This window comes from Moschus berezovskii, chromosome 10 (genome assembly GCF_049115385.1).
Source record: "Moschus berezovskii isolate FMDL1 chromosome 10, NW_MosBer_1.0, whole genome shotgun sequence".
Taxonomy (NCBI): domain Eukaryota; kingdom Metazoa; phylum Chordata; class Mammalia; order Artiodactyla; family Moschidae; genus Moschus; species Moschus berezovskii.
Genome location: NC_142469.1, coordinates 67,382,978 through 67,405,283, shown reverse-complemented (window position 1 = coordinate 67,405,283; position 22,306 = coordinate 67,382,978). Strand labels below are relative to the sequence as shown.

The 22,306-nt window shown below is 38.7% G+C and overlaps 1 protein-coding gene across 5 annotated transcripts; it reads right to left on the bottom strand.

The window, feature by feature from the left end:
• Positions 1–3,358: 3,358 nt before the first annotated feature.
• SRSF12 (serine and arginine rich splicing factor 12) lies at positions 3,359–22,165 on the bottom strand. Of its 5 annotated transcripts, none has more exons than XM_055433380.2 (5): positions 21,791–22,165; positions 13,031–13,135; positions 11,628–11,731; positions 11,309–11,450; positions 3,359–3,837 (listed from the first exon to the last, which is right to left on the bottom strand). In XM_055433380.2, exons 1-5 carry the CDS (start codon positions 22,156–22,158, stop codon positions 3,468–3,470), a joined length of 1,089 nt encoding a protein of 362 aa, XP_055289355.1. In that variant the 5' UTR covers positions 22,159–22,165; the 3' UTR covers positions 3,359–3,467. The 5 variants fall into 5 exon arrangements, with proteins under 5 accessions (XP_055289355.1, XP_088696842.1, XP_088696843.1 ...); XM_088840716.1 differs by lacking the exon at positions 21,791–22,165 and adding an exon at positions 21,338–21,463; XM_088840717.1 differs by lacking the exons at positions 13,031–13,135; positions 21,791–22,165 and adding an exon at positions 12,547–12,831 and having other exon boundaries at positions 11,628–11,751.
• Positions 22,166–22,306: the final 141 nt, after the last annotated feature.

Sequence of the window (22,306 nt, the reverse complement as noted above, 5' to 3'; positions counted from 1 at the left end):
AAATTTTGCAGAGAGCCTAAACTGACCTGGAAGACCAATGCTGGAGCTAATGCTATGATCCTAAATATCCTATTTTCATCAAGGGAGTGATTCAGATGCTAAGTTCATAATCTTCACTTAATACTTAAATGTTTTCTAACTGAATATATGAGTTTTGAGATTAACATCTGGATGTATCACTGAACCACTGGTTTTTAAACTACTAGGAGTCACGGACTTGTTTTAAAATCTACAGGTGCTAGATCTGAAGCTTTGGTGTCATGATGCTGGATTAAGATCCTCTGCATAAGTAGCAATGTTATACAAGTACCCCAGATACTCTGCCACCCTGTTTGGAAAACAAATTTAATTTTTAACTCCAAGTAGGAAATTACAATTTTAATGTAGTTTAGGAGAATTATGGGCTTCCCTGAAAAGCTCAGTTGGTAAAGAATGCACCTGCAATGCGGGAGACTGTGGTTTGATTCCTGGGTTGGGAAGATTTGCTGGAGAAGGGATAGGCTACCCACTCCAGTATTCTTGGGTTTCCCTTGTGGCTCAGCTGGTAAAAAATCCACCTGCAATGCGGGAGACCTGGATTTGATCCCTGGGTTGGGAAGATCCTCTGGAGACAGGAAAGGCTACCCACTCCAGCATTCTGGCTTGGAGAATTCTAGGGTTGCAAAGAGTTGGACATGACTAAGCAACTTTTACTTTTCTTTTGAAGAATTGTAAAAGTATTTCTAAATGTTTCTTCTTTTAAACTCTGATTTTGCCTCATGCAATAGAACTGGAATAAAGACAGATACTCATATTTATTTATAATAGAAGAGCATGTCTTAGAATAGTATTAACGTCAAGTAATATATATTTATCTCAGATAACACATAAAGTCCTGAAATCAGTTAATATTTTACATTTAAAGATAAACAGTCCATGGCACAAGATTAAATCCTAGACTCCTGATAAAAAATTTTAGCATGTTCCCCCATTATCTGTCTGCAGCTGCAAAATACCAGCTGCTATACAGCAATTAAGTGTATTATTTATAAGAGAAAGAAAACAAGCAATCAAAGTGGCCATCTTTACCTTCTCTGACATATCTGATCCTCTACGAATCCTGAACAAATGGAGGTAGGAAGTGCCCCTATACTGAAACTGGAGAAGTACCTAAATAAATATACTATCTTTAAAAGAAATGATCACAGATGGGTGATACATTTGCTTTATTTAACAATCTTACCCTAAGTATCCTCTCTTAAAAGGCCCAAGAAACAATTCTACAGCAGAAGTGAATCCTAGAACAGATGTACCCAGAATACAATTTTCCAGGGTATCAGCACAACTGTTAATCAATTTCTACTCACAGAACCCAGTTTCACTGAAGCCTATAATCGTTTCTTTTCCTAATTCTATTATCTCCTTGTCCTCTAAATATTATCTTAGTTTACCATATATCTGTCAAAGACTTTAGTCTTCCAAAAAGACAAGCATGGTGACCAGGGAGGGCAGGATGGAGCCCAGCCACCACCCAGCTACAGTCTGTGGCATGACCTTGTTTGTGCGTGTCATTTAACCTCTCTTTATCTCACTTACCTTATCTGCAGTGGTACTGCCCTCAGAAAGTTCTTGTGATGAGTGAGTCATATAAACTTCACAGAGCACTGCCAAGCACATAGCAAATAATCATAAAGTTTAAACTATTATCATTCCAGTTTTTCCATCAAACCAAAGAGTATCCTGATAAGCAGTCTAGCAATTACAATGGACAACCAAATCAGAGTAAATCGAAGGATTAAGCATGTTCGGAAACACTGCCTTATTAACTTTTTACTAAAATATGATTAAATGTAGACACTATAATCAATTCATAGTTGGTATCCACAATAACTACATACATGTGTACATAAACCAAAACATTTATTTAGAAAATACAAAAAATTACTGTTTGTCTTGTTCTTTCTTCAGACTATCCTTTCAATTTTCAATAGTGCCACATAATTTTATAACTAAATTTTATTACATCTGAACACTTCAAAGAGCTGTAATTTTGAAATAAGTTTTGATATGATTAAATAGAGAAAATCTATTCAGAAAGTACAGAAAACACGAATTTACAGTACTTATCCAATTACCACCAGCATATAAATTATTTTGTAAAGTTATTTCTTACACACAGGATGTAAAATGCAAAAAAAAAGAAATGGAATTTGTATTCAAAACAAACAGAAGCACACTGGCTCCTATATGCTAAAAATATAAGACAGATTTTTTTTTTTCTTAAGCATTCTAGATACAAATATTGACTGTATGGGTTGAGAACTTTTAATTTCAATATAATTCAACAAGGTACACAAGTAGAGCTCTATAAATATATCCCCTATAATAACCATTATGCAAAACCATTTTATCACAAATACTACCAAACCCTCTGAAAAACGTAAACTACAAACACATTTTTAAAGAAATTCTGTTTTAACAACTACAAAAGAATATCAATAAAGCTATTTGGCTTTAAAAAACGAAGGGCAGTGTAATGTAAATCCCAGTACTGCGAAGCTGTTTTCTGAGAATGCAGTCTTGAGTTTAATACAAGGTACTAAATATTTTCAAAAATAAACAAGACTTACTCTATACCATTTAAAGTCTTGAACAAAAGCTCTAGAAAGAAACCACTAAGTAACAGATGAAAAGTAGGTATGTAGAATTAATGGTATAAAATGTGATTTTATACAAAATGTACCAATCTTCATACGTATAAGGCTTGATATGAATATTTTTGGACTATGAGTGTTGCACATCATTTTTATAGCAGTCTCAAACCATTCAAAATTCAGTATTTTTAAAACGTTTTGATATTTCTGACATGAATGAACATGATACAGGATACAACTTAATATCAATTTATCTATACTGTTCCACTCAGGAACCTTTTTTGAGCTTAGAAAAGAATATCTTTTGAATGCTTGATCTCTACATAAACTCTACTTTTAGAAATGTCAGTATTTTGTGATACAGAACTAATACCATCAGGAATTGGCCCAAGTTTAAAGAGAAAACACAAAAGAGACGTACAGTGTCAAACAGTCTTAAGTTTGCCTTATGCAATTATACAATCATCATTACTTTTACATGAAAGTGCTTTAAAGTAAAAAATATTTTTTTAGTTACTATTAATACTTAATATCCAAATCAAATTTTCTAATTTAGTTCCACTTTATACATTTCCTCTAAAAAGTACTCTTCTGCCACGATGCAAGCAAAAAACGGTCCATAAAATGGGACATCACTCACATCATTTTTGTGGTGTGGGCCCTTATACTGAGACCAAATCTTCATTAACCCAAGTGAGAGCCTTTATTTCTTATACATGCCCAAAGTAACTAATATCAATTCACATTTTCTGTAAGCCTTCAAGAATTTTTATTCAACATAATGAGAAGTTTAATAACCTATATTAACACTACAGAGCATTCTTCTGTTGCTGTTCACCAACTGTTTTTATGACGAGAACTCCGCGATCTGGAATGTGATCGAAAATGAGTGTGTTTCGCTGTCTGTGCTTTCATTTCAGAATTGGTATACGCTTTGGGAGATTTACATGGGGATCTTGCTATGGAGTCAGAATGTCTTCCATGTGATCTTGATTTTGTTCCTGAGCTAGTCTGCTTCTGAGGTGAGCTTGACTGTGATTTTCCTATTGACTTGGACCTTTTCTGCAAGGACTTGGACCTTGACCGTTCTCTAGAACCAGAATTCCTTCTTGGAGTTCTTGACTGCCTTGCTGAGGTAGACCGCCTGGGTAGTGATTTGGAGCGAGATTTAGATTGACTGTAAGAAAATCGCCTGTGTCGAGACCTGCAAACATCCATAACGTCAGAGTATATATTTTGTACAAAAATAGTTAATAGGTTAGGAAAAAACACTTTCAGGAACTTATATACTTTACATAACATTAGTTGCACTTTTGTTGGAGAAAAAAATTCCAATTTTATTATGTGTGCTTTTGGTTCAAAAATATGTACAAGTTTATAATATTTGACAAAAAGATTTTGACTTTGCTGGGTATCTTTTAGAGTCAGTTCTGAAAAATATATTTTGCATATTTAGTCTGGGTTACATAATTCCTAAGAGGTAAGAAAATCTGAAAGGGAAAAAAAGATAAACAGAAAATATCTAAGAATATTAAATAATGTTAATAAAAACAAAAACCTAGATGGAGGACTTCTGAATCTTGCCATGACAGAGCAGCTTGTTCTAGACCAATCTTCCCATTTAAAAAAAGCTATATTAAAAGGCTAGACAACACTTATAAAACAACTGTTAAAAGGCATTGGAGAATAACCAACAAAAGCAGAACTTGAAGGGTTACAAGCCATGGCTCTTTTCCTGAGAGCGTTTTCCAAAAGCCAGAATGGGAGAATTAAGGCCAACTAGAAAATCCCATGGATGGAGGAGCCTGGTAGGCTGCAGTCTGTGGGGTTGCTATGGGTCAGACACGACTGAGCAACTTCACTTTCACTTTTCACTTTCACACATTGGAGAAGGAAATGGCAACCCACTCCAGTGTTCTTGCCTGGAGAATTCCAGGGACGGGGGAGCCTGGTGGGCTTCCGTCTATGGGGTCACACAGAGTAGGACACGACTGAAGTGACTTAGCAGCAGCAGCAGAAAATAGCTACTGGACTAAGCTGAAGAGACAGAGATTAGAATTCAGGGCCATCAAAATGGTTAAGACTTAACAGACAAAAATCCCAGAGATGAGGAAAATGCAGACAAACCACCCCACCCCACCCTAAACTCTGCCTATAAATTTTCCTCAAGTCACTGGCCACCATCTACGTTGCACGTGTAAGACTCTTAAGAGGTTAGCAAACAACAGCAGCTGAAAGATTGAAGAACTGAGTGAACAATACAAAGAAACAGAGGAAAACAACAAAATGGAAAAGACTAGAGATCTCTTCAAGAAAATCAGAGATACCAAGGGAACATTTCATGCAAAGATGGGCACAATAAAGGACAGAAACAGCACGGACCTAACAGAAGTAGAAGGTATTAGGAAGAGGTGGCAAAAATACACAGAAAAACTATACAAAAAAGGTCTTAATGACCCGAATAACCACTATGGTGTGATCACTCACCTACAGCCAGACATCCTGGAGTATGAAGTGGCCTTAGGAAGCATCACTACAAATAAAGCTAATGGAGGTGATGGAATTCCAGCTAAGCTGTTTCAAATCCTAAAAGATGATGCTGTTAAAGTGCTGCACTCAATAGATCAGCAAATCTGGAAAATTCAGCAATGGCCACAGGACTGGAAAACGTCAGTTTTCATTCCAATTCCAAAGAAGTGCAATGCCAAAGAATGTTCAAACTACCAAACAACTGAGCTCACTGCACATGCTAGCAAGGTAATGCTCAAAATCCTTTAAGCCAGGAGTCAACAGTACAACTTCGAGATGTACAGGCTGAATTTAGAAAAGGCAGAGGAACCAGAGATCGAATTGCCAATATCCATTGGATCATAGGAAAAGCAAGGGAATTTCAAAAAAACATCTACTTCTGCTTCATTGACTAGGCTAAAGCCTTTGACTGTGTAGATCACAACAAATTGTGGAAAATTCTTCAAAAGAAGGAAATACCAGATCACCTTACATGCCTCCTGAGAAAACCATAAGCAGGTCAAGAAGCAACAGTTAGAACAGGACATGGAACAATGGACTGGTTCAAAACTGGGAAAAGAGTACATCAAGGCTGTATATTGTCACTCTACTTATTTAATTCATATGCAGAGTACATTATGCAAAATGCCAGGCTGGATGAAGCACAAGCTGGAATCAAGATTGCCAGGAGAAATATCAATAACCTCAGATACGCAGATGACACCACCGTGATGGCAGAAAGTGAACAGGAAAGAGCCTCTTGATGAAGATGAAAGAGAAGAGTAAAAAAGCTGGCTTAAAACTCAACAGTCAAAAAATGAAGATCATGGCATCCGGTCCCATCACTTCACGGCAAATAGTGGGGAAGCAATGCAAACAGTGACAGACTTTATCTTCTTGGGCTCCAAAATCACTGCAGATGGTGACCACAGTCATGGAAATTAAAAGATACTTGCTCCTTGGAAGAAAAGCTACGACAAACCTAGACAGCATATTAAAAAGCAGAGACATCACTTTCCTAACAAAGGTCTGTATAGTCAAAGCTGTATGGTTTTCCAGTAGTCATGTACAAATGTGAGAACTGGACCATAAAGAAGGCTGAGAGCCAAAGAATTGATGCTTCCCAATTGTGGTGCTGGAAAAGACTCCTCAAAGTCCCTTCGACAACAAGGAGATCCAACCAGTCCATCCTAAAGGAAATCATTCCTGAATATTCACTGGAAGGACTGATGCTAAAGCTCTGATACTCTGGCCACCTGATGCAAAGAGCTGACTCACTGGAAAAGACCCTGATGCTGGGAAGGAGTGAGGGCAGGAAAAGGTTGTGACAGAGGATGAAATGGTTGGATGGCATCAACTCAATGGACGTGAGTTTGAGCAAACTCCAGGAGATAGTGAAGGACAGGGAACCGTGGCGTGCCACAGTCCATGGGGTCTTGAAGAATCTGACAGGGCCGAGTGGCTGAACAACAAACAATGTAACTACAAACAAAAACCACTGATGTCAGAGAGGTTAAGCAAGCAGTCTTAACCTTTAGAACAATGGAGAACTATAAGTAGAACAAAGTAGAACTGTACTGTCTTACAAGAAAATGTGGTTCTTTCTATTCCTGATACTCCACAATGATTGGGAACTGACAGTCTTTTTTTATTTTTCTCCAGACAAGTAGTATACTTTACTGCCACTAGAAGGCAGAAAGTGCTGTGAATATTCACTTCTCTAGATCAATCAGGAGAAAAGTTGGTTGATTAAGGCTCTAATGCATTTGGAAACAGCTTATATTTTTAATACAGTGGAAGTGAGGAATAGATTTAAGGGACTAGATCTGATAGAGTGCCTGATGAACTCTGGACGGAGGTTCGTGACATTGTACAGGAGACAGGGACCAAGACCATCCCCATGGAAAAGAAATGCAAAAAAGCAAAATGGCTGTCTGAGGAGGCCTTACAAATAGCTGTGAAAAGAAGAGAAGCAAAAAGCAAAGGAGAAAAGGAAAGATATAAGCATCTGAATGCAGAGTTCCAAAGAATAGCAAGGAGAGATAAGAAAGCCTTCCTCAGCGATCAATGCAAAGAAATAGAGGAAAACAACAGAATAGGAAAAACAAGAGATCTCTTCAAGAAAATTAGAGATTCCAAGGGAACATTTCATGCAAAGATGGGCTCGATAAAGGACAGAAATGGTATGGACCTAACAGAAGCAGAAGATATTAAGAAGAGGTGGCAGGAATACACAGAAGAACTGTACAAAAAAGATCTTCACGACCAAGATAGTCACGATAACGTGATCACTGACCTAGAGCCAGACATCTTGGAATGTGAAGTCAAGTGGGCCTTAGAAAGCATCACTACGAACAAAGCTAGTGGTGGTGACAGAATTCCAGTTGAGCTATTTCAAATCTTGAAAGATGATGCTGTGAAAGTGCTGCACTCAATATGCCAGCAAATTTGGAAAACTCAGCAGTGGCCACAGGACTGGAAAAGGTCAGTCTTCATTCCAATCCCAAAGAAAGGCAATGCCAAAGAATGCTCAAACTACCGCACAATTGCACTCATCTCACACGCTAGTAAAGTCATGCTCAAAATTCTCCAAGCCAGGCTTCAGCAATATGTGAACCGTGAACTCCCAGATGTTCAAGCAGGTTTTAGAAAAGGCAGAGGCACCAGAGATCAAATTGCCAACATCCGCTGGATCATGGAGAAAGCAAGAGAGTTCCAGAAAAACATCTGTTTCTGCTTCATTGACTATGCCAAAGCCTTTGACTGTGTGCATCACAATAAACTGTGGAACATTCTGAAAGAGATGGGAATCCCAGACCACCTGACCTGCCTCTTGAGAAACCTGTATGCAGGTCAGGAAGCAACAGTCAGAACTGGACATGGAACAACAGACTGGTTCCAAACAGGAAAAGGAGTGCGTCAAGGCTGTATATTGTCACCTTGCTTATTTAACTTATTTGCAGAGTACATCATGAGGAACGCTGGGCTGGAAGAAGCACAAGCTGGAATCAAGATTGCCGGGAGAAATATCAATAACCTCAGATATGCAGATGACACTACCCTTATGGCAGAAAGTGAAGAGGAACTCAAAAGCCTCTTGATGAAAGTGAAAGAGGAGAGTGAAAAGGTTGGCTTGAACTCAACATTCAGAAAACAAAGATCATGGCATCTGGTCCCATCACTTCATGGGAAATAGATGGGGAAACAGTGGAAACAGTGTCAGACTTTATTTTTTGGGGCTCCAAAATCACTGCAGAAGCTGATCGCAGCCATGAAATTAAAAGATGCTTACTCCTTGGAAGGAAAGTTATGACCAACCTTGATAATATATTAAAAAGCAGAGACATTACTTTGCCAACCAAGGTCCGTCTAGTCAAGGCTATGGTTTTTCCCGTGGTCATGTATGGATGTGAGAGTTGGACTGTGAAGAAGGCTGAGCGCCGAAGAATTGATGCTTTTGAACTGTGGTGTTGGAGAAGACTCTCGAGAGTCCCTTGTACTGCAAGGAGATCCAACCAGTCCATTCTAAGGGAGATCAATCCTGGGTGTTCATTGGAAGGACTGATGCTAAAGCTGAAACTACAATACTTTGGCCACCTCATGCGACGAGTTGACTCACTGGAAAAGACTCTGATGCTGGGAGGGATTGGGGGCGGGAGGAGAAGGGGACGACCGAGAATGAGATGGCTGGATGGCATCACCGACTCTGTGGACATGAATTTGAGTGAACTCCGGGAGTTGGTGATGGACAGGGAGGCCTGGCGTGCTGTGATTCATGGGGTTGCAGAGCGTCGGACACGACTGAGTGACTGAACTGAACTGAACTATATTTTTAATGAATCAGATGGACAATTTTCTCCTTTTCTTTTACTCTTTTTCACTAAGACCACTGGTTATCATTTAATAAGTTAGGACAGTACTGCTTTAGGTACAATATTATATCTAGTTTGATTTTTTTGTATATAAACCATTGACTCTTGAGAGTCAAGGAGATCCAACCAGTCCATTCGAAAGAAGATTGGTCCTGGGTGCTCACTGGAAGGACTGATGCTAAAGCTGAAACTCCAATACTTTGGCCACTTCATGCGATGAGTTGACTCACTGGAAAAGACTCTGATGCTGGGAAGGATTCGGGGCGGGAGGACACAGGGACGACAGAGAATGAGATGGCTGGATGGCATCACCGACTCAATGGACATGAGTTTGAGTGAACTCCGGGAGTTGGTGATGGACAGGGAGGCCTGGCGTGCTGTGATTCATGGGGTCGCAGAGAGTCGGACATGACTGAGTGACTGAACTGAACTGAATGTGAAATGCTGAGTATCATTCATACTACTCATGTCCTTTGTGAAGTCAGAAGCAATACCAGTGGTATTGGTGTGACTCTGCTACACACATGGCATATAAAATTTCTTAATTTGTTCTCACATTTTAGGTTCAATAAATGTAACTTGTATGTGAGTATATTGGTGTCAAAATCTCAAATAATCAATCAGTAGTAAAATGGTTTTCCTTTAGCCATGGAACAAAATGGATAATTCTCTACAGATTCACGGGAGATTTATATTCTTACACTATCAGACCAAGTATGATAAAAAGAATCAAATTCCAGACCAAAACATAACTGTTCCTAAATATTTCTTCACCCACCTTGGTGATGGCTCAATCCTGACCTGATTTCTTCTGGCTTATAAAAGGAGCTCAAGGCTTCTTCTTACTTGCATGCCTCCTTAAGAATGCACCAAAATCAAAACATTTGGTTCAAACCCAAGGAGAGGGACTGATCTGACATGTTAAGATTCTAGGGCTCTGAATCGGCCACATTTTCTAGTAATCAGGTTTCTCAGATATTTCCCTCTTCCTGTCTTCTCTTTCCACTTGGCTGGAGGGACTGGAGCCAGGCCACTTTACAGTCTTGTTTTTAGAACTAGGTACTTGGGGTAAAGACTGTCTAGCTCAGGTACACACACCCTATGTTGGGCTCTTCCTTGTATAGGCTCCTGGGAGTTGAGGGAGGGAGGGAGTGGAGTGAAAGTGAGCAGCTCTGCAGATCAGCTCTGATTTGAGGTTATGTTGTCTTTGGACAGCTTAGATAACTATATATGGCCCAGGAGAGCCAACTCTTTCTTTTCTTATCACTAACTGCGCCATGTGGCATGTGGGAGCTTAGTTCCCCAACCAGGGATGTCCCCTGCAGTGGAAGCCTGAAGAACTTAACCACTGGATTGTGAGGGAAGCCCCAGGAGAGTCAACTCTTTATTACTCATAGAAAGAGAATACTAGCATAAACGCTGATCAATCTTTAAGAACAGAATTCACCTTAAAATTCTGTATGCCTATAAAAAAATTACAGCATTAAAACTCAAGAGAAAAACAGTAAGTGGACGAATGAGATGGCTGGATGGCATCACCGACTCTGTGGACATGAGTTTGAGTGTACTCCGGGAGTTGGTGATGGACAGGGAGGCCTGGCGTGCTGTAATTCATGGGGTCGTGAAGAGTCGGACACGACTGAGCGACTGAACTGAACTGAACTGAATACAATTTCAGTTATGACTCAAACTGCATCATCAAGTAATTTCCACTGCAATTTCCTATTATTCTAACAGAAACTAACTCCTAGCAGGAAAAATAGATAACATATAAATATCTTTTTCTGAAAAAATCTACTACTTTTATATTTTCTTCCTACAAGGCTACCATACTTGGAATTTATTCTTGAAATAATTTGCTTTTTATAAATACATTGATTCACATTTTGGTCAACTTCCTTTCACAAATGATTATACTTTATTTCATATGAGTTTTTAATTATCAAGTCTCAGATTCTTAACTTGGGGGTTCATTTAAAGAATTTTTATTTAAAATCCTCATTTTATTGTCATGTATACAACTTTAAATTTTTGCTTTTTCCCTCAGTATATATTATCTTTCTGTTAGAAAGGTTAAACTTAAGTCTGTTGTAAAATGAACACACTGGAAGGTATCTAACAAACCCAAATTAAAATAACAATACATTATAAATCAAGAAGAGCATATCCTTCTAAAAAAGTTGATTCTTTATGTATATTAAATGATTCTGGTATCCTGTTTTTGAAAACTCTTTAAAATGTTTTCTGGAAACAGCAGAAAATTAAGTTTTCAATCCTCTTTTATTTTGTACTCACTCTTTAAGGCTATCCGACCGCCGCCTATTTCTTCCCCATGAGGAACTTCTACTTCGGGTTCTCCTTTGGCTAGGGCTTCTTGATCTCCTATGATCACTTGGAGAACAAGGGTGACGTTCTTTTGATTTCATCTGGCCTGGTGCTAGAATATGAAGTTCAAGATTTATAATTCATTACCTAAAAACCTCAATAAACAATCATTCAATAAATAAGCCACTCAAACAGTATTATATTCTGAAATAATTTTAAATTAAAAAATTTGTCATTGCTGAAACTCATCCTGCTAAAAAAGCAAGATCTGCTATTAAGTCACACTTACTTTTGCGATCACCTTGTGCAAACTGTATTTCAATCTGACGGCCACATACCCACTTTCTATTGAGGTTATAAAGCGCATCTTCAGCATCACGAACATCTTCAAATATGACTAGCTGTTAAGGACACTTTGAATATCAGATATCAAAAATATTATTTTTTAAAAATAACTCACAGGTGGCACGAAATTATTAGGAAAAACAAGCTCAAGCTTTTAAGGTCATATCTCTAACATCATTGAAAAATCAAAAAAAATATCACTATCAAAACAAACGCCCCATCATGATTCTGAAGAGTGAGTCTGAAAATAAAAAGAACAGAAACAAATCTCTAACTGTATTTTTAATGTATACATTAAAAGCTGTAGAATGCGTGTAATTTGAAACATGAGAATAAGTCCAACACTGGCTAGTATTATCAAATAAAACATTTAGGCAGGACGCACTCCCTTCTCTTAGGTAAAAGATTTACCAGGTTTTTCAGTATTTCAGGTAAAAATCAGTACACAGAAGCCTTCATTCTGAAATTAAAATTACTCTTTCATTAAAAGGCTTTTTAAATTAATTTAGGAGAAATTACTTATAAACAAAAATGCACACATATAAGTGAGCTAAAACGTATATTCAAAGCTGATTTGGTCCTTTAAAGTGATCATATTTGACTGAACCTGCTTTAAAATACCTTTATGTTTTTATTGCTTCAGATATAATCATAAAAGAAATATATAAACAATCTGTTAACATCTGGAATTATATATCCCACTGAACTCCCTTATCTATGTAAATTATATAATAAACCTAACTAAAATGGAAACAAACTATATAAACCAACTAGCTGTATTTCAGGAGGCTGTCACTGGTTTAACTTTTTAAAAACAGAAAAAGCTCAAGTAATGCAATACAAAATGAGACTTAGGCAATTACCTCAGTGTCACTTGATCTTGAACCTTGACCTTTATTCTTTAAGGCTTGCAAGATGGACTTTATAAGAGACGCAGAACCAACAAAATCAGACTTGGCTTTGATCCTGGAACTCTGAGTAAATGTAGGAAAGCCGAAGTCTCAACCTGGTGTTGGCTTTGTCTTTTGCTTGGTAAAGACTTCCCCTCTTCCAGGTCTTTATATCTGTGTCCACCCTCCCTCTTTACTCCTTGATGCTTGAACTTTAGGTGCCTTTTGTCTCGCCTGCTCGGTTTATGCTTGGATTCTAGCTAACAGGTTGGTTCAAACTGAGGGGCGCTTGCCAGCTACTGTGGACTGCTTTAGATTTTCTGAGATAAAGAAATAAACACATTTAATTAGGCAATATTATTTCATAAAATATGCTCCTGAGTACGTGTGTGTATACATATATGTATATACACATGTATGTAGTCTATACACATGCACACAGTAAAATAAAGGATATTGAACATAAGCAAATCCTCTTGGGCGGCGGGTGTAGAAGTCAAGTGGAATGTAAACGTCTACTATAGGGCCATATCGACCAAACTCACGGCGCAAGTCCTCAGGCCTGAAGTATTTTAGAAATAAGGTAAAGAAATATGAATAGCTGGATTCAAATATTTTGCCTACAGAAATTCAGTTGAAACCTTCAGAAGAAAGTATATTTTCTGGACGAGAATTATCTAACATTGTCTCTCATAGGAATCACCCAGGGTTTAGAAAAGAAAGAAAAAATAAAACAACAAATTCTCACTTCTAAGTTTTGGAGATTCTGATTCAAGAGGTCTGGAAATCTGTATTTTTATAAGCACTCTAGGTGGCTTTTATGTTTATTCAGGTTGGGGATACTGATCCAGCACAGTCACTTAATTTTTTTGCTTTTTTAAAACAAATATAGTTCAATATTGATTTACAATATTGTGTTAGTTTCAAGTGTACAGCATAGTGATTTAGTTTTTATATATTTTCTACATATTCCTTTTCAAATTCTTTTCCCTTCTAGATTATTACAAAATATTGAGTACAGTTCCCTGTGCTATACAGTAGGTCCTTGTTGGTTATTTATTTTATATATAGCATATACACTTTTGAAAGTTACTTCTATTACAAGACTTTTCAACTGCCAAAATACATAGTACTATTAACTATTCATTAAGAACACATTCATTTGTCTCACTATAATTTCAAATTCATGTTAAATGTTTTCAGATAGCAATAAGATTCTAAAGAAGTCCTAAAGTTACTTCTCAGGCTTTAAAAGAAAAATAAAAACTACCAGAGCCTCAAATCTGGCAAGTATTTTTGAGTCACTTACATGCTTTCTACTGTCATAGGTACTAAAGTGGGGACACTAAGTAAACACATAGCATAATATTTCTCTTCAGGATTTACAATTTAACTGAGGAGACAAAACAGTTAGCATTAAAAACTGACAGTTATAATGCATTTATATACCAGCCACTGTTCACCTTAAGACCACTTAATTCCCATAACAGATCTTTACAAATGTTGTTTACAGATGAGGGTACAGACAGATGAAGTCACCTAACGTCACCAAGTCAGCAAGAGACAGAGCTGGAAACAAACCCCCACAATCTGACACTAGTCTGGCTTCCTAATGACTATATCCTACTGCCTCTTGGAGCTCTTAAGAAACCAGCTATGAGCACAAAACACAGCTTAGAGGAATTAAAGAGTATTTCAAAACATACTCCATAGTAAAAAGGGCCCAAAGATGAGTACAAAGCTTCTAACTTGGGCAAATGGAAGAAAGATGGTGTCCAAGATAAAAATTAGATAGCTGGAAAAGAGACTTAGATTGAAGATTGAGGAGAGGCAAAAGAAGAAACTTTCATGTTTAGAAATGCCAAATTTGAGGTGATGGTGGAACAGCCACAAGAGTTCTATTCTATGAGCAACTGAAAATTGTGGTTAAACAAATTCAATTTTATTTTTTCTCAAGACTAAAAGTCAATGATTAAAGCTAGAGATTTGAATTTAAGAATTACATAAAGATTCAACTAACACTGACCAAGTAGTCAATATTACACTGATATCATGGCGTCATTTTATTTTTATTTTATTTTTAATATTCACGATACACTGCTTAACTGCCTGCCTTTCCTGAGTGACTGTTAACTTTAGATTTAGAGGACAATGACAATGTCTTTTTCTTTCATTTATTCATTCAACAAATACCTATTGAGTACATACTATAAGCCAGGCTCTAGGAATATGATGGAGAACAAGAAACACACAATTTCTGCTCCCATAAAACACAGACTACAGAGCAAAAATTCTTAACCATTCCTGAATATTGGAATCATCTGTAAAGGAGATGTCATAGAAGCAGGCATTCCAGACTGATCCTTTAATCCCTGACCCAATTTGTGCTTCCCATGGTGAGCCCCAGTTATGTTTAATTTTTTAAGGGTCTCATAGGCAATTCTGAGGCTCAGGGTTGAGAATCACTTCTAAAGCAGATGTCTTCACTAATACATCTCACTACCTAGCATAGCTGCTTGGCATACAGGAGGCCTCAGAATATACCTGCTGTATTAATAAGAGAAGGACACATTACTGTTATCATTTACTAGTCAAGGAGACTGACGATGAGAGCAGTTACCTTGCCCAAAGATAGACACAGCCAGTAGCAAAGCTAGAATTCAAATGAGTACCTTCAGAGGCAACCAATTCCATCAACCAAAATGTGAGTGGCTGACAGAAAAGGAGACTAGATATATATAGGAGGCTAAAGCAATGTGTCACGAATCTCCGTCCAGAGTGCATTAGGCACTCTATCAGATCTAATCCCTTAAATCTATTTCTCACTTCCACTGTATAATCATAAGGGATTTGATTTAGGTCATATCTGAATGATCGAGTGGATTTCCCTACTTTCTTCAATTTAAGTCTGAATTTGGCAATAAGGAGTTCATGATCTGAGCCACAGTCAGCTCCTGGTCTTGTTTTTGCTAACTGTATACAGCTTCTCCATCTTTGGCTGCAAAGAATATAATCAATCTGATTTCGGTGTTGACCATCTGGTGATGTCCATGTGTAAAGTCTTCTCTTGTGTTGTTGGAAGAGGGTGTTTGCTATGACCAGTGCGTTCTCTTGGCAAAACTCTTATTAGCCTTTGCCCTGCTTCATTCCGTGCTCCAAGGCCAAATTTGCCTGTTACTCCAGGTGTTTCTTGACTTCCTACTTTTGCATTCCAGTCCCCTATAATGAAAAGACATCTTTTTTGGGTGTTAGTTCTAAAAGGTCTTGTAGGTCTTCATAGAACCGTTCAACTTCAGCTTCTTCACCATTACTGGTTGGGGTATAGGCTTGAGTTACTGTAATATTGAATGGTTTGCCTTGGAAACGAACAGAAATCATTCTGTCGTTTTTAAGACTGCATCCAAGTACTGCATTTTGGACTCTTTTGTTGACCATGATGGCTACTCCATTTCTTCTAAGGGATTCCTGCCCACAGTAGTAGATATAATGGTCATCTGAGTTAAATTCACCCATTCCAGTCCATTTTAGTTCACTGATTCCTAGAATGTCTACGTTCACTCTTGCCATCTCCTGTTTGACCACTTCCAATTTGCCTTGATTCATGGACCTAACATTCCAGGTTCCTATGCAATATTGCTCTTTACAGCATCGGACCTTGCTTCTATCACCAGTCACATCTAAAACTGGGTATTGGTTTTGCTTTGGTTCCATCCCTTCATTCTTTCTGGAGTTATTTCTCCACTGATCTCCAGCAGCATACTGGACACCTACCGACCTGGGGAATTCCTCATTCAGTATCCTATCATTTTGCCTTTTGGCCACCTCATGCGACGAGTTGACTCACTGGAAAAGACTCTGATGCTGGGAGGGATTGGAGGCAGGAGGAGAAGGGGACGACAGAGAATGAGATGGCTGGATGGCATCACCGACTCGATGGACATGAGTTTGAGTGAACTCCGGGAGTTGGTGATGCACAGGGAGGCCTGGCATGCTGTGATTCATGGGGTCGCAGAGTCAGACACGACTGAGCGACTGAACTGAACTGAGAGCAATGTGTCACAGAGACTTAGAACCCCAGAAGTCTGAGAGAATGAACCTTCTCAGAAGAACTGGCTCTCATTCAGTCTCCACTCCATCTGTCAGCTGTTTTTTCATTTATTTTCGTATTTCTGGTGCTATCTATTTTGATATTAAACACCCATGTATCCATCAACAAGATTTATTACGCCTTAATACTTCTTGTAATTTTTAGTATTTTTTAAGAAGTAAGATATTGTATCCTTCTCCCTTAGAAATAACCACTGGTGTTCATCATTCCTCTACACAACTTTCTATTTCTACTGCAAATCTATATACATGGCATCAGATTACCTATAAATGGTATCAGATTACCTGTAAAATTTTGAACCTTGCCTTTTCCACCCTTGAGATTTCTCCATGGTGCTCTAGTTCACTCATTTTAACTCTGTATTGGTATTGTAATGGATAAACCACAATTTTACATATACTTCTATGAGTGAGCATTTAATATGCTTTGTTTTTTTAGCTGCAAATTGTGCTGTAGTGTAGTTTTCCAGGATGTACCACAGCCATGCAATTGATGTGTTGGAGAGTATACATATCTTCAGCTTTACAATATGTTCTCCAAAATGGCCAAATCAACTTATACTCCTAAAGACATGCATCAGAAGTCCTAAGAATCCAACTCCTCACTCCCTACCATTCTGAAGGATATAAAGTGAATAGGTATCTCGTTATTTGAATTTTAATTTCTGGAAACACCATTTAGGTTCAACATCTTTACATGCTTATGGGTCATTTATTCTAGGGTCATAATTTCTGGGCTAAAGAGGATATATATATTTAATTTCTATGAAATGGCCAAACAGTTCTGCAAAATGGTTGTTAACATTTTATAATCCCACCAACAACATGTACGTTTCAATTCTGCCCATCTCTGTCAGCACTTTGTATTGTCAGTCTTTTGAATTTTAGCCATTCAAGAGGGTATTAAGTGGAATCTTGCTGTGGTTTCAATTTGCATTGCAATTTTTGCATTTCAATTTGTACACTGCGTTGTACAAATGATGCTGAGCACTTTTTCACGTGCTATTGGACATTCATATGTATTTCTCTTGAACATGTAGGAGTTTTTTGTCCATTTTAAAAATAATACTATTTATTTTTTCATTGTTGACTTATAAAAGTTCATTACTATTCTTAGAAAAAGTCCTTTGTGAGACATATGCTTTCTGAATACTTTCTCCCAGTCCCTGGCTCACCTATTTACTTTCTTAATGAACAGAAATTTTAATTTTGGAGAAATCTGATTTTTCAATATTTCCTTTTAAGGTAATGACTTTGTATTATAAAAAATCTGCCTATCCCTAAGTCATACAGATATTTTCCTTTGCTTTCTTCTAAAAGCTTTACAATTTTATCTTTTACATATCAATTAATGATCCAGTTCAAATTATGTGGGACAGAGGTCGAAGTACATTTTTTCCCTATATATATATATATATCTCCAGTTGTTACAGCATCATTTGGTGGAAAGATTTTTTTTCTAAAGGCTTTAGTGCCTTTGTCAAAAATCAATTGACACTCTATATGTGTGGATTATTTATGGACCCTCTTTCTGTTCTATTGATCTATTTGTCTATCCTTAGGCCAATAACAAACTATTTTTTTATTACTGTAATAACTTTTTAGTAAATCTTTAAGCCAGGGAATATAAGCCTTCCAGCTTCAGTGACCTTTTTAAAAATCAGTTTGGCTATTCAGATCCTTTGTATATTAATATATTTTAGAATTAATTTGTTCTTATTTTTAAAAAGCATTTGATCAGGAATATCTTGAATCTATAATATAATCAACTGGGACAGAACTGATAACATAACAGTTCACCTTCCAATCTAAGAACACAGTATATTTATTAATTTATGTTGGTCTTTGATTGCTCTTGGCCATGTGTTGTTATCTTCAATGCAAAGGTTTTTACGTGGTTTTGCAAAACTTATTCCTAAGTATGTTTTTTGATACTAAGATAAAAGGAATTGAAAAAGTTTTTGTTGTTTACTGTTAGTATATACAAATAGAATTTTCACTAAATTTACTTCATATTCTGGTAACTTAAGGAAACTCACTATAAGTTACTGTAGCTTTATGTAAACAAACATGTCACCTAAGAACAGGGACAGGTTTTACTTTTATCTTTATAATTTTTATGTCTTTATTTTTCTTGCCTTGTTGCATTGGTTAGGACCTGCAATAAAATGTTGAATAGTGGTTTTAAAAGTTGACAACCTTGTCTTGTTCTGATCTTAAGGAGAAAGCATTCAGTTTCATCATTAAGTATGTTGCTAAAGGTTTTTCATAGATGCCCATAAGCGGAGGAAGTTCCCTTCTATTACCAGTTTGTTGAGACTTCCTATCATGAATTCGGCTGGATTTTGTTTAATGCTTTTTTCTACATCACCACTTACATCAATATTAATGTAAGCTTCATACACACTATAACCAAAGAATGCTACTAAGTATGTCCACGAGAAGTACTTGATTGGTCCTCTCCAACCTAACATGATGTTAAGCATCAAAACAGGAATGTTTTATTTGAGATTTGGGCATTGCTTTATTTCACTAAAAAACTGTATCTGAAATTTTAAAAATTATACAAAAAGATTTAAAATATTCTTCCCAATCCACATCTTATTTCACCAGTGAAGAGAAACATAACACAAATTTAAAAATTACAAAATATATTTTTAAACCTTTCCTTAGTTCTTTTGCTCAATTTCATTTCTAACAAATTTTTTGCTAACCCACGTTTTAATGTCTTGTGATTTATTATATATATTAGAACAGCTACATTAAAGAAAAATTTTTTAATAAAATTTGACTTTGTTATAAAACTAACAATTAGAATTTGAAAACAGGTTAAAGAAAACCACTCAAAGGGAGTTCTTTCTAGGCTTATTTTTTATTATATACATATGTGTGGATTATGTGTTTATATAGTTTCTCCCGTCTTCATTTTTTATATAACTGAAAACATATTGTATATAATATTATACCCCATTTAACATTCATCCCAATGATTTTCTTTATAAGCATACCAAATGTTAAAAAATGAAACTGTGTCTAGGTATCATATTGCTAGTTAAACTATATGCCACCTTGTACAAAAAAAGCTATTAAGGTTACATGTGATGATTCTACTTTCATAACACTACTCAACAGCTGAGCAGTTTTAGTCAAGATCCTTAATCTCTCTAAAATCTGATTTTCATCTGTTATATAAGGTTATCGAAAACTTAATAAAATATATATGTAAAGTTTTTAGTACAGTGCCTGGTACATAATGAGTACTCAACAAATGTTAGGATTACTATCATTTCACTACTTCAAACCTCCTAGATTTTGATTGCCCTCCCCACCCTCCACTGCCCAGTGGCAATGTTAAAAAGTTGTGGAAAAGATGGAAAAGGAAATTAATAAATCTCAATTATCATTCTTGATTATCTAGATCAAAGATAATGCATCACACATATATGTGTGTGTGTGTTTGTGTTATTTGGCCTGCACAATGTTTATATTTAACAAAAAGTGCTGAAACATGGAAATGCCTATATTTTATAGCTTTTAAAAACTACAAAAATGGCAATTTTGTATGATTCAACTTAGAAACTGCCAACAGTTTGAAACTTACAGTTTACACACACAAAATACAAGCTTTTGCTTTCTTTTGAAAATTAAAACAATGTGGCCACAAGTCCAAATGTCTATACAGCAGTTATTAGCTAAAGCTTGGTAGCAGCCGCTGTCCCCTTGAGATGGCACATATTCTTTTCCATTTGCGACAGTCCACACCATTCTATTGGGCTTTAACCTGAGACCTTAACTCATTCATTCATATTACCTTGGTTGGCCTCTGTGGCCATTAGAACTGGAAACCTTACATTTTTTTGTTGGCGCAATGCAATCTTATTCAGCATACACGCGGTCTGTTTAACCGTAGGAATTTTTTTAACCTTATCCAAATTATAAATTTTGCTTGCTTTCTATGTAATATGCTGATAAACAAGTTGAGCGAAGACACGTAAACACAGGCATACTTAGGATGTTAAAGTATGTTAACTCACAGTCTATAGTTGTTTCATACATATATATATATATTAGCAGCAGAAATCAAGTTTCTAAAAAAGACTTAAAATTTACTTCTCAAAAGTAAATTATGATGATTACTCCTGATGGCTCTGGAGTCAAAGGTTCCAATATATTTCCAGCCGTGAAGCCCCAGGTAACTGAAACTCTGAATTTCAGCTTTCCCTTATGTACAAGATAATCTTGCATAACTATAAAGACTGGGCTGTGGAGAAAATTAAGCAAGCCCAGTAAAACGAAAATGTCTACTAATCCCCCCCATCCCCTCCGGCTCCTATTGAGGGAGAAAGACACAGCTATAAGAAGTCAACGTTAGAAACTATGCAGACAGAATTCTCCAAAGGGGGGTGGGTGGGCTGAATGCAACAGAATCGACCAGGGAAGTCTATCCAAACCATTATGATGAGTGTTTACACTGCACTCAAAACTTTAAAGAAAAACACATAAATCTCACTCACGGAAGTTATCCTTTGTGTACAGTATAAAATTGTGCAACAAATAAAATTTAACCAGCGCCACCTGTAAGTAAACCAGACTACTGACTACAGGGAAAGGGAGTCGTAAGGCCCAAGGTACGCGCTATTCCGTAACGCGTTCTCACCATGCCCGATTCCTTCCCATCCAGGCGGTGAGATGCGCGGCGTTATCCCTGCACAGCGACAAAGGGGCGAGACGCTGGCACTCGCCCGAGGAGCTCACTGGGGCGGAGGCGGGGAGGGACCGTGGCTCCCAGCCAGGGGCCGCCGGCGCTACTCCTGTTCTCTCGGCGAGGAGCAGGCGCCGGCCAGCCGCCCAGGTGCGGGGGGCGGTCAAGGGCGGCGGGGCCCGGAGACGCGGCCGCGCCGGGGCGGAAGGCCGCGCGGGAGGGCGGAGGCGCGAGTCCCGCCCAGGCCCCGCGCAGCCCCAGGACCCCCGCCGGCCTCGGGCGAGGCTCCTCCGCGGCGAGCCCCGGGCCGGCCGGCGGGGAGGCGCGGCCGAGCCCCGCCAGGCTCTGCGCCGCGGCCGTCGCCTGCCCCTCCCCCGCGCCGCAACCTGCGGACCCGCCGCCGCTTACCTGGTGGCGTCCGCGACGTTCCTGACGAACAGGGAGGTGTTGGGGGGCCGCGTGTAGCGAGACATGACCGCTTCCTCTGTCCCCTCGGGGGGCCTGCCCGGCCGCCGGGCTCGCTCCGTCTCCCGCAGCCGCCGCCGCCGCCACAGCAGCTCCGCCGGCCCGCGGCGCGACCCCCTCGCCTCGGCCTCGGCCCCGCCAGCGCGCAGCCGCAGAGGCGGGCGCGGGGGGAGCGCTGTGCGGCGCGAGTCCGTCCGTGCGGACCACGCGGGGGCGGGGCCCAGCGGCGCGCGGGGCGGGGGCGGCGCGGGGTCCCGGGACTCGAGGGCCTCTTCGAAGCGGGCGGCGCACGCGCCCCGGGCGGAGGGCATCGGGGAAGGGGCAGCGCGGGGGTCCCGGGGCGTCGCAAGGGGACTCCCGGAGGGGGCGGCTGGGGTCAGAGTGTAATAGGAGGGCATGGACTAGAGCGGTCCTAGGGGCTGAAGCAGGTGAACCGGGGGTTAGAGAGCATCCGGATAA